The sequence below is a fragment of the Ruditapes philippinarum genome, unplaced genomic scaffold, assembly GCF_026571515.1.
Source record: "Ruditapes philippinarum isolate M1 unplaced genomic scaffold, ASM2657151v2 ctg3202_1_1_1_1, whole genome shotgun sequence".
In the NCBI taxonomy this organism is placed as follows: domain Eukaryota; kingdom Metazoa; phylum Mollusca; class Bivalvia; order Venerida; family Veneridae; genus Ruditapes; species Ruditapes philippinarum.
In genome coordinates this window covers 158,245-174,641 of record NW_026860970.1, presented here as the reverse complement: position 1 = coordinate 174,641, position 16,397 = coordinate 158,245, and the positions used below count along the sequence as shown (strand labels likewise).

The following is a 16,397-nucleotide window of genomic DNA, read 5'->3' as shown; positions in this document are numbered from 1 at the left end:
AGTTTTTATATTCAGGTGAGCTGCAATTTCAGGGCCATCACGGCCCTCTTGTTGATTATTCAGGCCAATTAAGGATGGTTTGCAACAGCAACGCATTTTCGTACTGACGTTATTGCTTCTAGGGTCAATGTTTATTCAGACAGTGCAAAGAAGGTTGCATAAGGGTAATCTCACCAATCTGCAATCAGGAAGATTTCCATTGACTCATCACTGCCACCCCCTTTGAAGTGGATGAGGGAGCATGTTGGGTGGATCAGACAAAACGGGAGACATTGTTCCCTTTACTGATGAGTCTAGGTTTGTCTAGACATTACTGACACAGACAGCCTTGCGAGAATGAAGACCTTAGACCATGACCATTATAGGGATGTGTCACTTTTTGTGTGGGTAAGGCATACGCATTCAACCACTTCTTATAAATGAACAAAAACAAATAATCAGTGTATGCATAATCATTGTATTAAGTGTTCAAAATAACCAACAAAAATAATTAACAAATTATCCAAAAAATAGCACAGTTACAATTTCAATTATGTGAATTATTTAACTAAACATTCTCCTTATATCCCATCAAAGTGTCATAAAACGGTTAGTACATTCTTTGATAGATGCCATGTTTGTAATACTAGTACATGTCTTTCCAACGACAATATTATCGCCGACAACATGAGTAAGTTTATCACCTCTTGAACAACCGTCACATCTATATAGTTTATTTTCTCATATTTTCAAGAGTCTTCTGTCATATATTTATGTTACTCGTTGTTCCCTTTGCTCTTTCTTCCTCGCATATCTTTATTGTATTGATATAATATGTTTATCTTTTCTCTCGTAATAACAGACTGTCCTTTCGAGTAAATCGTCTGGTGAGTCGATCTGGTCAGTCATTTGTTTCACAGAAGTAATCTTGTCCCGGGTAATATATATTCGTTGCACTAACACTAAGCACTTCACTTGTCTCATTGCATGGGATGTCTGGATTGAATTGGTACTATTTTCTCCGGACATCATTGTTACTATGATTTTTTACATACGTTTTCATATTTGGATATATATGGAGTACAGTTTCGCCTGCGGTCCTCTTTCGCATTCGTATATAGTAGCAAAGTTTAGTGCAAAACACAGGAAAAATATACATAAAACATAATAAACAAAAATACAAAACAAAAAATACAAAGTCAGCAACGCAACAAAAGCAAAATATAAAACAAATCAAACCGAAAAACAAACCAACTAAACCAGTTACTATTGGCAGTCATCCTATCACTAGTTGAAATAATGCCCTTAAATTAACATGAAGTTGGGTTAGTTTTTCATTGAAAGGTAAATAGACTGAAGTAAAACGCATTTAAAACAAATTTAACTGAAGAATTTTTGCATTTCTTTTCTAATTTTTTCTGGTATTAGACTGCTCACGTTTGCCTTTCTTTTATCTTGTTCCTTCTTTTTCTCTTGCTCTTTCCTCACTCTTGACCTAAATCCGAGCCCTCTTTTTGCTGTATCATTATTCCAACTCTTGACGGGCTCGGATGACTTGTATGGCACTGCAGCAGTTGTGGCTATCATACAAGGGGTAGTGCGACCTGGTAGACTTGAATTGGCTTTCGTAGCCGTTGCAGGAGGCATAATTTTCATATTGTATGGCATTTCGGCGTTCTTTTGCTTCATAAGTTCTTTATTTAGAACTTCAAGCTCCTGTTCTACCCTAAGCGCTTCTTTTATATCAGCATCCCAGTCGATCTGAACTTCAGCTGACGGAGGGCGTGGCTTATAATATTCCTTCGATGGATTGTGTACAGAAATATCCCCGTCAAGCTGAGTGGTTACGTGCAGGAGCCTTCGTCTGTTTCTAAAACTACCTTGCTGTGAGGTATCGGGTCTGGGAGCTGATGGAGGGGCCGGACTGTAAATTGATGCCTGAAAATGGTTTAAGGTTAATACCATAAAAGTGTAAAGGATGTGAACGATTAAATTACATGATAACATTTGTCTGCTGTCTTGAAAGATAAAAAAAATAGTTAATGCACTTAAGATATACGTATATAACTTTTTCTAAAAGTTGAAACAGTTTGGCGTTTTGGACTGCTGTTGGGATTTGTTAGGATTTTGTTTTTGAAATTGGGGAAAAAGAGGCTATTTGAGATTAGGACTGGGCCCTTATTTCGACCTCTGGTGATAGGGTGATAATGTCCTGATTACACACAGCATTCAAAAAGTGAAAGAATGATAATACATATGTATATAGTTGAGTGCTAATAATAACATGACAACGAATGCACAGTACTTCTTGTAAGTGAAATTTTAATTGCCAGATCCTTTGGGATCACTAATCTCAATATACTTTTGGACTTTGTAGAGGAATGAATATTACTCAAGCGACGTGAGAGATGCTGGACTTTTAATGTCTTTTTTACAGATTATCCGTCCATAAATAGTTTAGTTTGCGTTTCCAATACTCTTGAGGAATCTCACCTTTTCCAGGTTTTTTTCATTAAGGTCAGACTTAATTATTATCAGGATGTTTTTTTATATTTTTATCTAAGATTTATAGAGAAATAAATGAAAGGCAGACTTAAAGAAATAATAATGATTTAACAGTCAATAAAAGACAAAGTAAATACCTGTATTTTATCTAAACTATGGGAGTCTATGTGAGCAGTAAGCATTTTTTTGGCTGTAACAGATTCCCCTATTGTAGATACATCACTAGTATGGTTTGGAACACGCATATTTCTCTCAGGGGCACCTCTTCTGTATTCTTCATGCTTGATGTTGTTCCTCCTCTCGTATTCCAAAACTTGTGGGCTTTTCTCTATCGTGCTCTTGTCATGAATGCCTTCCATTAATGACTTATATAAAGCATCCTCGTCGAGAACCTCTCTATCTGCTTGGCGGGTCTGTTCACGATATGGTCTGTTAATCTGTGGCAACTTTGTTATTTTGTCTTCGAATCCTCTCTTGTAATCTTCAGTGGCATGCCATGATGGAACTACAATATAAATGACAATAAATATTATTTATACCCAAGGAGAAGTTGGAGGAAGGTTTTGGCACTAAGTAGTGTCTTCGAATTATTTTTCTAGTGTATTCGACATACATATCGTATGTTGTACGATAAGGATGTTCAATTGTTAAAGTTTTGTTATTGTAAAAATCATGAGCTAAAAGCATGGAAAATTTCATAGCATATTTCCATACAAAGTAGTTTTAATTGAAATATATTTATGACTTGCATAAATCCACATATTAACTTGTTTTAATACGTTAATTGATTCTTTATTGTACTAGTATTTGAATTTATCTACGTTGAAGTATAATTTATTTACCACTCGGGGTTTTAGCTCGACTACGAAAGGCAACATCATTGAGTCCAATGTTTGTAGCAGACCTGTGTTCACAGTAATTTCTAGCCGGCGATGGTTTCGAAACTAGATTTTTACCGACAACGACGGGAGGAAGGCGTGTTTCGTCAACTTTAGGCTTTGGCCTGGAGATTGGCGGTAATATATTACCATTGAAGTCGAGTGTGAAGGTTTCACCGGACATTGAAGTCCCGAAGTATTGATCTATAAAAAATATAGATTAGTTAAATGCGATTCATTAATGTCTGTCACTAAAAATATGGGTAAATGAAATTTAGTGTTGTTTTTTTATCAAACGCATAATACTTTGAACACCAACATATATATTTACATTATTCTTCAATAATTCTTAAAGATGTAATACATTGAATATTATGTAGTAATTATATATTAGCACTGCATGAGAGTATGGATTCATCATTAAATAAAGTATAATAATTACCGTTAATATCATCGAAATCGTAGATATCTTCATACACTGTGTCAACAGGTCTGAAAGTAACACAATAAGTCAATCGAATTACAATAAAGGTCTCTCACTAAATGTAGTTTTTCTTATACATAAACATTTGAAAAATTCCCGCTTTTATAATTGTCTTCTCAGATAGTCTTCGTTACATGTTTTGTGGTTGTTAAAATTAATTATTTCTCCCTTTATACTTAAGCCCCTCCCGCACTCAGTCCCTGTTCGCTGTTTGATGCAGCGGGATATTGCGGGGTGGGGTGAGCGCGGAGGGTGCTTCATTCCGTAAACGTTGCTCTCCTTTGATATTTACTATATTTGACTAATGTATGTAGTGCAAAAATATTGCCATAGTTTAATTTGCGTTACTGAGTGTTATATAAAATCACGTAGCACGTTAATTTTGCATGAAAAGTAGAGAAAACTTACTTGTATTTTGTCATATTTGCAAATATTTGATGATTTTAAGGCAATAAACAAAAGTGCAGCTGACAACCATCAGCAACGTCAACGTTGCTATGTCACGTGATAGCCCGTTGCCACCTTATTGTTTGATGACGACGTGACGGACTTTTCGACGTCATTTTCCGAGACGAAATCAGCCCCAAAAACCATCAATATGGAAAAAGAAACAGAAGGTACTGCCGTGTGTTGACATTTTTTCATGAATTTATTTGCAAATCACCGGATTATTTATTGTTGTTATAAAGAGGATATTGAATGAGTTTACGTAATAATAATAAAAGGGTATTAATATTGTATTTTTCATGACTAAGGTAAATGCCATTACGACATGACACGACGGCATCAATTTGGGTGCCACTTTATGGAACATTTACTGTTAACAAAATAGTGATCTTACTTTAACTGCGCGTGATTTCATCAAATGATGAAACATTAAATAGGGCGATTATTCATTCACTTGCGCGTAAAATGCATTATGATACGATAAATGGGTATAAAAGGATTATTTTGGAAATATGTCAATTTTGAGTGCATTGTTGTAGAATGATGCACGGTTCGAGTTCAAATGCGCAGGAATATAATCACGAAGGCCGATAGCCCGGAGTGATTAATTACAAAGCACTTGAACAATAAACCGTGCATAATTATAGTATAATGCACGAAAAATTAAAATCTATTTCCATTCCAAGATGCTAATAAAAAAGAAAATTGATAGAAATATGCTTAACTACATCATTTTGTTTATTAACGTCATATGGCGTGTAACACCGCGAAACACTATTCACGTACATCGGCGTTACCTCATAAAAACGTCTGAATCACATTTTACCAGCGTATTTGCAATTTTCTATATCATTAGAAGTTTTGTAAATGTCACTTGCCTACCGAAAATCGAAATTTTACGGTATAATATGCACTGTTGTACTTATAAGAGTCGACAAAAAGCCAAAATCACGCTCAAAACGGTGGTCAAACCATTTTCACGTATATCTTGAAAATTAAGCAATTTCGTGGAAATAATCTTAATGAGGGAACAAGAACAATGTCTTCGCTGCCGTACGAGGCTTTTACTTTTTTCAGTTCGGTTAAAGATATACTATGCTCATCTTTGCGTAAATAAAAAATGAATAATAAACTATATTGGAAGTCACGTTCACTAATACAGGACAAGTAAAATTGGTCTTTTCTTTAAAAAAAAACTGCCAGTTTTTTAACGACACTATATATTTATACTGTGACGACCTATGTGTGTAGAGTTTTAAACATGACATATTAACTTTGTGTGAAGTCAAAACATGTTTATTTCATATTTACAAAGAGACTGCGTAGCAATTGTCAATATTTTCCGATATCAAATTTGAGCTTAGTATATCTTTAAATAAAAAAATATTTTGGCCAGTTTACTTACCGCGTTGGAAAGCCCGTCAGGTAGCCGCCATTTATTGCACAATTCTGCGTTACTTATTGCACGAATCGTGCGTTATTTTACATTCCGGCGTTACTGTATATACAAGGTACGTAAGGATTCGGTTTTTTGTACTGTGCATTATCTCCATATATCGCATCATCATGCATTTGACAGCCCTGTTTAATAGGGGAATAGTGTCAAGCGTGTTAGATTTTCTATTTTAGCTCTGGTAACGCCGGATGACGTAGAAACCCCCTCTAACTGAATCAAAATTACTCTTAGGTGATATTAAAAATTTCAAAATGTGTTTATATTTTACACTTTCGAACTACTCGAAATTTCAGTTATCACTTTCATTAAGAGGGGTCCGGGAAAATAAAATCAGAGCTCTTCATCATTTATATAATGTATACAAATCTTCTGCAAATGATACATGTATTATCAAGTCGTACTGGTGGCAACATAATTTCAATGTGTTGTCATAGCAAATTACTGAGTTACAGTAAAGAACATGTACTTTGTCATAATATTTTGATCACATACCGGTTGTTTCGTGTCCTGGGATTTATTCTAGCACTGTCCTGTCTCCGCAAGTTATTACCAACTTCTTCGCTGAATTTACAGAAACAGGAATGTAGGATGTAGCAATGATAGTATTAAGCTTATTGTCATCAACTAAACAACATGACATTTGACCGGGCAAGGTTCATTTATGTAAATATACATGCTGGCAGCATCAAAATGGAAGCTTTACCTACTCCAGTCCACAGGGATCTGATACTTACCCAATCCATGTGTACCCCTACCCACAAGTTGTGCATTTTTTCAAACATGAGCCACTGCCTATTGGGGGCCATGCTTGACTTTTCTTATTTATAAAGTCAACACATCCAAGATAGAACATTGTAGTAAAGTATGCTCTTAGAAAACACAATTTTCTTGTACAAAGTATTATTCAAACTTCATATTTGATCTTTACAGTCAAGGTCGTAGGTGTTCTTTTGTCCAAGAATAAATCAAACCGATAAACAACAAAGTTATGACCATTTATGCATATTTTAAAATTTGGTCAAGGTCAGTTTACAACAAATCAACATGTGAGTTTTGTCATGTGTTCTTTAGTCTAAATATAAATCGAATTTGTAAATAAATAACAAAGTTATGACAATTTTAGCAAAATATATAATGTTGCCTTGATATACAAGGTAAAATAAATGTCAAGGTCATATAAAATAAATTAACATGTCAGTTTTGTCAAATGTGTTCTTTTGTCCAAGTATTAATCAAATCTGCAAATAATTACATTTGTAACAATGTTTTGCAATCTAAACAAAGTTCAATGAATTGATTTAGATGGCCCAAGTGATTTAAATGTCAAATAAATATTTGAATTTTTATCAAGTGAGCTTTGTTATAAGTGTTCTTTTGTAAAAATAAAAATCAAATCCATAAATAAAGAACAATGTTATGGCTAATTATAGCAAAATTCACTGATTTGAACTTCAAGGTCAAGATCATTAATGAGTGACAGTCATAATCAATTTGGTCTACTTGTAAGTCTTGTGCAAAGAATTGTTCTGTTGAAGTATGAAGTATAAAAATATCCATTCATAAACAAGCAATTATCATAGTATTGCAAGCAATCCATAAGTCCCCTACCGGTTAGAACCCCAGCAACATTCTGATGGGCCATTGGCCATTCAATTTTACCAGTGGAGAAGGACATGAATCAGAACTTAAATCTTTTGAGTTCTAAGTTTGTCTGTATCACAGTAATGTGCTAAACCCTGGGAAACCCTGCCTAATAAGGAAATTATGTTTATACAACCTTGTCATATTATTATGATGTGGGATTTTAAAGTTAATCCTATAAGGAATGAAGAAGTTGGAGTGAAAAATACCAATTTCTCGAATAAAATCTAAGTTCAAGGGGGAGATAATTCTGGAAATAGTCTTGCTAGAGTATTTAACCTTCTCAAAAATGTTGAGTGATAAAAAGAAACATATATATGAAGTTTGAAGTAGATACATTAGGAAATAAAGAAGTTATTTAAAAAAGACAACATTTTTTTCCATAAAAATTCTAAGTTCGAGGGAGGTAATACTGATAATTTTTGTGCTAGAGTTGTAAACCTTGTCACATATGATGTGGTTGATGGCCAGAAACTTATATTTAAAGTTTGAAGTAAACACCTTAAGAAATAAAGAACTTATAGTGAAACAAGGGTGCCATAGTCACAAAATACGCCCGTTTACGAAAAAGCTTTAGATGGAGATGGGGGCATTATGGATAAATGTTATCTAGCAAGCAAGTTTTTATTCTTGGCACTGTGTTGTTATATGAACCTTAAAACAAATCAATAGGGAAGATATGCACAGAATGTGTGACCTTGACCTTGGTCGCAGGGACCTCAATTTTATGCACGGCACTCAGCCTCACAATGATGAACATTTGAGCCAAATTATATTGAAATCCCTCTATGCATGTAGAAGTTTTGCTCCAGACAAGTGTTTTTCTATGAGCTCTAACTGTGACCTTCACCTTTGACCTAGAGACTTGGTTTATGTGCAGGGCACTACGTCTCATGGTGGTGAACAATTCTATAAAAGTAACATTAAAATTCCTCCATGCATGTAGAAAATATGCTCCGGACAACATCTGGATATTTAATCATCTCCAGTGACCTTGACCTTGCAAATATTAACCTAAATTAAATGTGTAACACCTGTAGTCATGATAGTTACCATTTGTGCTACAATCCATCAATAAATGATGACTAAATGGTCCCTATAACCATCTTCAATTTTTATCTGAACTTTGACCTCTATGTGTAACCTTGACTTTGGTCGCAGGGATCTGAATTTTGCATGCGACACTCAGCCTCACAATGGTGAACATTTGTGCCAAGTTATATTGAAAACCCCCTATGAATGTAGAAGTTTTGCTCCGGACAAGCGTTTTTCAATGAGCTCTAAGTGTGACCTTGACCTTTGACCTGGAGACCTGGATCATGCATGGAGCAATACATATCATGGTGGTGAACATTTCCATAAAGTATTATAAAAATTCTTCCGTACATGTAGGAGATATGCTCCAGACAAATTCTGGATATTTCACCATCTTTAGTGACCTTGACCTTGCATATATTGACCTAAAGTACATGTGTCACAGCCGTAGTCATTATAATGACCATTTGTGTTACAATCCCTCAATAAATGATGATTAAATCGTCCCTATACACATCTTCATATTTTTATCTTTTTTTAAACGGGCGTATAAAAAGTACATGTAATTTAATAACTAAAAAATTCTGATTTAAGATTTTATTCTAGGGAAATACATTTCATTACAATTCTTAATCTTTGAATGAGCTGAACTGATATTTACTTGAAAATTAAAATATAATTAAATTTCTATGAGAAAGTATTTACATTTGATAAGGTAATTACTGTATGCTCTTTATGAACAAATACCAAGTCTACAGAACACCATAGTTATCACAGTTAAGAATCTTGACCAATGAATGAAACATGTGTAAATAAATGTTACATTCTTTAAAACATACTCAAGACCAAGAAATAGAGGATATTGAATGAGTGTAAGTTCAATACTGAATTTATTGCACGAGTTGAATAAAATTATATTATGCGAGCCTCTGGCGAGCATAATATTTTTTTATTCAACGAGTGCAATAAATTTAGTAATGAACTTACACGAATTTAATATTCTATTTATCACATACCCAAAATAAAGACCGTTTAAAGTGAAATAAGAGTCATTTTTCATTGACGCGCCTATAGTATGACGCTAACATTTAGCGCGTCTTTACACTGTGTTTGTATAACGCTAATGACGTCACGTCAAAATATATGCACGGCCGTGCAATACCATATTTACGGAGTCGCAAAATCGGCACGGGTGTGTGATAAAGAGGATTATTTCATGCCCTTTGATTAAATTCTATTTTTAGAATTGAAAGTGAAAATAGATCAAGGGGAGTAATTGTGTAAGTCATTTATGAACAAAGTAATAACTTTGTTGTCTCCCTTTGATTAAATTCTATTTACAAAATCTGGAAATTTCATCATCTTTAGTGACCTTGACCTTGTATATATTGACCTAAATTATATGTATCACAGCCATAGTCTTGATAATGACCATTTGTGCTACAATCCCTCAATAAATGATGACTAAATGGTCCATATACACATCTTCATATTTTTATCTGAACTTTGACCTCTATGTGTGACCTTGACCTTGGCCGCAAGGACCTGAATCTTGCACGCGACACTCCGCCTCACAATGGTGAACATTTGTGCCAAGTAATATTGAAATCCCTCTATACATGTGGAAGTTTTGCTCCGGACAAGCATTTTTCAATGAGCTCTAAGTGTGACCTTGACCTTTGACCTAGAGACCTGGTTCATGTGCGCGACACTGCTCCTCATAGTGGTGAACATTTATATGAAGTTTCATAAAAATCCCTCCATACATGTAGGAGATATGCTCCGGACAAAATTGGACGCCGCCCGACCGCCCGCCCGCCAGGGGCGTTCCCATAATACGTCCCGTTTTTCAAACGGGCGTATAAAAGCTGAAAAATTTAAATCAGAAATCTTGAAATTCAGGCTATTTGTTGCCATAGCAACCAGAATTTTCAACATAGGAAGAAAAGAAAAAGATGTGCATAATCTCCAGACTGCCATCTACCCATATTTTAAGTTTCATAAACATATTTTCAGTACTTTTTGAGTTTTCACTGGATCCAGTTTATGTGCTAAATTTGCCATATTTTCAGACTATTTGTTGCCATAGCAACCAGAATTTTCAACGTAGGAAGAAAAAAAAAGACGTGCATAATGTCCATACTGCCATCTATCCATATTTCAAGTTTCATAAAAATATTTTCAGTACTTTTTGCGTTATCGCGGGATCCAGTTTTGTGGATGGACGGACTGACGGACGTTCTCACAGGACAGTAATTATGTGGCTACTCTATTGTTCTCTCTATTGTTCTTTTTAGCCACACAAAAGAAAATAGCCACATAAAAGTATTACGGAATGAATGACATCAAAGAGAAAGAACAGTTACCTATTGTCCCTCTAGCCACATAATTACTCTCCTGTGAGTGTGGACTGACAGACAGACGGACAGACAGTCGGACAGACAGACAGATGGACGGAGGGTAAACCTAAAGTCCCCTCCGGTTAAACCGGTAGGGGACTAATAAAGTTATAGCCAATTATAGAAAAAAATCAAGCAGAATTCAAATAAATGACCTTGAAGGTAAAGGTCATTTATGAGTCATGTCCAAGTTTCAGTCTGGTCCACTTTAAAGGTCTTGCCCAAAGGGTTGATGTGTCTAAGCATGAAGACAATCCTTGAGAAATAAAAAGAGATAATGGCCAATGTTTAAATTTCTGGACAACAATGGGAACAACAACATGACTGTAGCAATTGCTTGAATCTTTTCTTCAGAAAAGTCAAACTTAAAATCAAGAATAAAAAATAATTTCCCAATATTCACAACAATAATATTACATCATCAGACAATTTTCAATATACCTTTAAAGTATTTATACTGTAAAGGTACAAATGATTTTGAAAATTGCATATTATAGACTCACAACAACTTTGGTACAGCTTTTTGCTAGCAACATCCTAATCAAGTTTCATCACATTTGGCCCAGCAGTTTTAGAGGAGATACTGTTTAAAAGAGCACAGTAGACAGCCTGGTCACAATTGCTCATACTGTGCTCCGGCAAGCTTAAAAAAAAATGCAAAGACATAACAATAAAGTTTTCTCAGAAATATTCAATATATTTTCTTACATTAGCAACACAAGCATATTTTCATATGACCATTTCACAAACACATTTCTTCTAACAAACTGTAAAATATCAAAACAAGCATAACTCAGTTTGTAACAGAAGTAATTATTACAAAATGTATAAATCATTGTACAGAAATTGCCAAAAATATAACAATCTCAAGCAAAACTAGAACTGTGTCCAAAGGACACGGATGCCCCCACTGACAACATATATATGGTATATAGTGAAAAAATCAACAAAGGGCCATAATTCTGTTCAATTTGGTGGCAGCAAAAAATCCTTCCATCTACACATTAAGGTTGTTCATCCCTGGAAGTTTAAGCAAAATCTGCCATCCGGTTTAAGAGTTGCGTTCACAAAATTTCTATATGGTATATAGTGAAAAAAATCAACAAAGGGCCATAATTCTGTTAAATTTGGTCGCAGCAAAAATTTCTTCCTTTACTACCATCTACACATTAAGGTTGTTCATCCCTGAAAGTTTAAGGGTTTAAGAGAAGTTGCATTCACAAGATTTCGGGACGTACGGACGGATTGACAGCCGTAGGGACAAGTGCAACGCTATATGCACCCCACTTTGTGGGAGCATAAAAAGAGTTTATCTGTTGCTGTGTGTTAAACAGTGTAACCTCTGCAGAAAGGCCCTCTGTAGAGCAATAACCTCTTTACAACACTGTTATCAATTTTCCCCAACAATATTAACCTCTCTAGAGAAACACCTCTCAGAAATAACCAGAATCATTATCTCAAAAAGTGTGTTGCCCTGCAGAGGCTGCATTGGCATTCTAAACAAATAAAAATTGGCAATATGTTTAACATGTACTGGTAAATGCATAATAACTCATCAGTAAGGAGATAGAGGAACTTCTATTTTCTGTGTTTTATAGTAAAGTTAAAGCAAGTTAAAAACAAAGGGGAATAATTCAGTCAACATAATAAAATAATTCAGTCAACATAATAAAATACAAAGGTGGCATGTTTGGAAAATGACCCAAACATATGCTTGAGGTTTCAAGTGAACACCTTCAGCTGTTGCATTGTTAGTTTTATAAGCTTGATATTAACCAGTATTTTTTTTTAACAAAGGGCTGTAATTTATGTAAGAGTTATGTGTCCTGGAAAGTGACCTACACTTATGATCTTCAAAACATGTTAGCATTTCAAGTTAATACTATTTCCTACTCTTCTTTGTACAACATGAATTTTGTGTTTAATTCAAAATCTATGTAAGAGGTATGGGTGTTAAACAGAGATCACCAATTATGATAAAATAGACTAATGTGAAGTTTTAAGTCAACAGCTCCAATATTTGTTGAATTTGACCTTGCATGCAAAAACTTAGAATTTCACATACGGCTTTAATAGATAAAATAACTGTGCTAAAGTAATGGTTTTAAAGTGTGAAGTTTCAAATGAACAAGTTTATAGAGTAATTAAATATGAAGTTACACATATTTAACCATTAAACAAAGCTTTCATGTTAACATTAATAATAAGATAACCCCATTATGATTCTACGTTAAAAATCATGTAATTTTAAAAACAAAACATACATTTTTAAAATTAAATTTAAGTTCAAATTAACAAAGTAATTTATTAATTATGTAAATCAACTAGTATATATGTATAATAATAAGAAACACTTTTAGCAGAAAAAAAAAATTGTTGCCCAAAAGTCAGAAGGTGCCATTTCAAAAGTTAATATTTCATCACAAAAACAACAGCCTTAATGTCAGAAAGATATCAACTATCTATGACTTTGGTTAACTGAAATTGCAAGAGGAATAGTCTGTACATACTTTATTACCACCTTTTTTATTCAAGGGCCATAACTCAGCGTAAAATCATTCAACCATAGAACCGTGTAATATGCTCAATTGCTCATGTACTTCAGCTATAGATCAATGTCTGTGAAGTTTCACTGAAATTGCGTAAGTGGTATAGAGGTGTAGTCCGGACAAACTTTGAAAATAAAAATCATCAAATGACAATAACACTGATGAAATTCATTCAAAATGCCTACGATATGCAGAACTAAACTTGGTACTGATTGGATGAGATTGCACCTGTATTTTCAGAGGAGTTATCAGGACAAGCACCTTTTTTATTTTCTTTTGAGAAAAAAAAAAAAAACTAATACATATTATCTAAAATAGTTTTCTCTTTTACGAATTGGTATATGTCTATTGTTGTGCTATAACTTGATCTAAGATATAAGCTGGAAAGAGTAAACAATATTTGCATTAAAATCTAAAATTCACTACCCTGAATAAGACTTTACTTGTTAAGACATTATCCCAATTTACATCTAAAAAACTACTTATTCGTTCCAATGACTTTAACATTTTTGTACAATACTTTGGTTTTTTGGAGTAGTTTGTTCAAAGATTGTTTGTTAATTTCTTTATTTACTTTCAACACTAATACTTTACTTTTCTTTGCAGGAACTGCTGTTTCATCATCTGACTCTCCTATCTTGCTGAATTCATCACTAACTGACACGGACTGTTCAGATATTAATCCTTTGTTACTGTGTTCTTTTGAGATTGTTACATTTGTATTGCCTGTATTCACTATGGATTCCCCTTGCTGTTCTTTCTTGCTGGTTCAGTTTCATTTGCCCTTTTCTTAGGCATTGGTGTGCTAATATATTTAGTATTTAGCTTTTTCGTATTCCCATAATATGTACAAGCTGGGAATTGATGGTCACTCAAAGTTACTTTAGCTTTCACTATTCTCTGAGTTGACTTTGCTGAAACATTATCTTTGCTTTTTCCTTTTATCTACCTTGTCAACATTATTTGATGTGACAGAATCATCTAAACTCTTATTTGATTGGCGTATCTGTGTAGTATTCCTTTTGACATTTTTACTTGTTGGCACTGTATTTCCTGAAGAGTTCATGCCTGGAATTTTTATCCAATCCTGAAATTCTGCTCTTTGAACTAAAAAAAAACCGGCTTGACTTTGCACTACTACAAACTGATCTGAAGCATTCATCCCTAATGGATTTACCATAGTTGGCATATTTTGAGGAGTTATGAAACTGGTTCATTAAATTTTGGTTTGGTATCATCATCACTGGATTTGTTGCTGTGCTCTGTATGCCAATATTGGCTGGAAACATAGATGGAACATTCTTAGTCCCACTTATAAACAGTACCTGTTGTTTTATTGTTTGTATTTACAACACCAGTAGAACTATTATGTACAGAGGTCCCATTACTTGATGAAACTTGCTTCAACAGTACTTTGTGTCACGGTGTTTAATTTTTCACTTGGGACTGAAATGGTCTCAACATTCTTTGAGACAGTTGATTTCTCAATTCTTAAAGGTGTTGCATAATATGTATCCTCGTTTTCAGAGTCCTCATTTGACAGACCAGACATGCTATTCACCGACTCAGAAACTGTCGCATCGGAATTAATTTTTTGAGGAGAGGCATCTGGACTGGTAATTTCAGATTGTACATCATCTTCTCTGATGATTTCTTCATCATCAACAGTAGTACCATCTGCTTTCATTGGGAATATTTTATCATGCACAACTTTTGATTTAATTGTCGACTGTTCCCCCTTTGAAGCCAGTTTTGATACATCATCACAATTCATAGTTTTAGTCTGGATACACGATTCATCAATAGAAATGTCGGTATCATCTGTGCTTGTTGCTGATTCAGGCTGTTCCATTGTATTTACAGTTTCAGTATTTGTATTTACAGTTTCAGTATTTGTATTTACTGTGTCAGTATTTGTATTTACTGTGTCAGTATTTGTATTTACAGTTTCAGTATTTGTATTTACTGTGTCAGTATTTGTATTTACTGTGTCAGTATTTGTATTTACTGTGTCAGTATTTGGCAATGCTGCATCAGATTGAACAGAACTTACTATTTTCTGTTGTTGAGTATTTAAAGCAGCTGTGTTATGAATCAATGGCACATTCTGAGCAGTAACAAGATTTGTGTTAGGTAAACCAGTCATATTTTGTGGAAAGATGTATGGTGTTGTCAATCCTTGATTGGGAATGAAATATACAGGAGGTGTACTCTGTCCTACAATGTTTGCTCCAAGGTTGATATTCGGTGTAATATTGCTGTGGAGACTGTTCCTCAAACCTGCTACTTCCTTTTTTAGTTCACTCAGCTGATCAACAACTATATCCATAGCAACAGGGTTGTCTACTGGTGATTTTTTATCTGATTCGGAAACATTTTTCTTTGTAAAGAATTTCTTTGGTATTGCACTAGCAGCAGATTCACCTAATGATGCATGAGAATTGTTGGAATTATTCCCTTCAGTGATTGGTGATTCTGAGGTATCATCATAAATGCAGGCTTCTCTTTTTAACTCTGAAATTTTCGCCTTCAGTTTCTCCACTTCTTTGCTATGCCTCTCCTTCTGCTCTGATATCTGTGATAAGAAAAAAAACAATCAAATTTATTTTTTGGACCAAATGCTAACAATTAATAAAGTAATCTTAAAATGAAAAGAATCAGCCTGCATTTTCACAAGGGCTTATACATTTACACAGTAAAAAGTCTAAATAAAATGAATTCAACAGATCAGATTTCTTAGATAAAAATCTGCATTACAGCTCAAAGCTGGCGCTGACATTAACTTTCTATGTAGATCGTTAGTTACTTAAAGTATTCCAACATATCCACTATAAGAAGTAAAACTGAATTCGCTGTCAATTTGCAAAAATGCAATTAGAACTGCATATAAAATATTTCAGCTTTTAGTGGTATCTTGTATGTAACACATTGTTTCACTGAGGTTGACATAATGACATTTATTCAATTTTATTTGAGAACCTGTAAATCCAAGGCAGAGTAACAGCATACACAGAAAAATGGCAT

At 34.2% G+C, this 16,397-nt stretch overlaps 2 protein-coding genes across 2 annotated transcripts in view; both read right to left on the bottom strand.

Annotated features, from left to right (window-relative positions):
* Nucleotides 1–278: 278 nt before the first annotated feature.
* Nucleotides 279–4,626, bottom strand: LOC132714064 (uncharacterized). The gene is made up of 5 exons (XM_060696798.1): nucleotides 4,255–4,626; nucleotides 3,805–3,854; nucleotides 3,327–3,566; nucleotides 2,622–2,989; nucleotides 279–1,917 (listed from the first exon to the last, which is right to left on the bottom strand). Exons 1-5 carry the CDS (start codon nucleotides 4,266–4,268, stop codon nucleotides 1,360–1,362), a joined length of 1,230 nt encoding a protein of 409 aa, XP_060552781.1. The 5' UTR covers nucleotides 4,269–4,626; the 3' UTR covers nucleotides 279–1,359.
* Nucleotides 4,627–11,500: 6,874 nt separating this feature from the next.
* Nucleotides 11,501–16,397, bottom strand: part of LOC132714062 (uncharacterized) — a 29,679-nt gene continuing 24,782 nt past the window's right edge. The window contains exon 13 of the mRNA XM_060696796.1: nucleotides 11,501–15,948. Within this exon, the coding sequence (XP_060552779.1) occupies nucleotides 14,758–15,948 (1,191 nt within the window). The 3' untranslated portion in view covers nucleotides 11,501–14,757. The remainder of the gene's footprint in view (nucleotides 15,949–16,397) is intronic.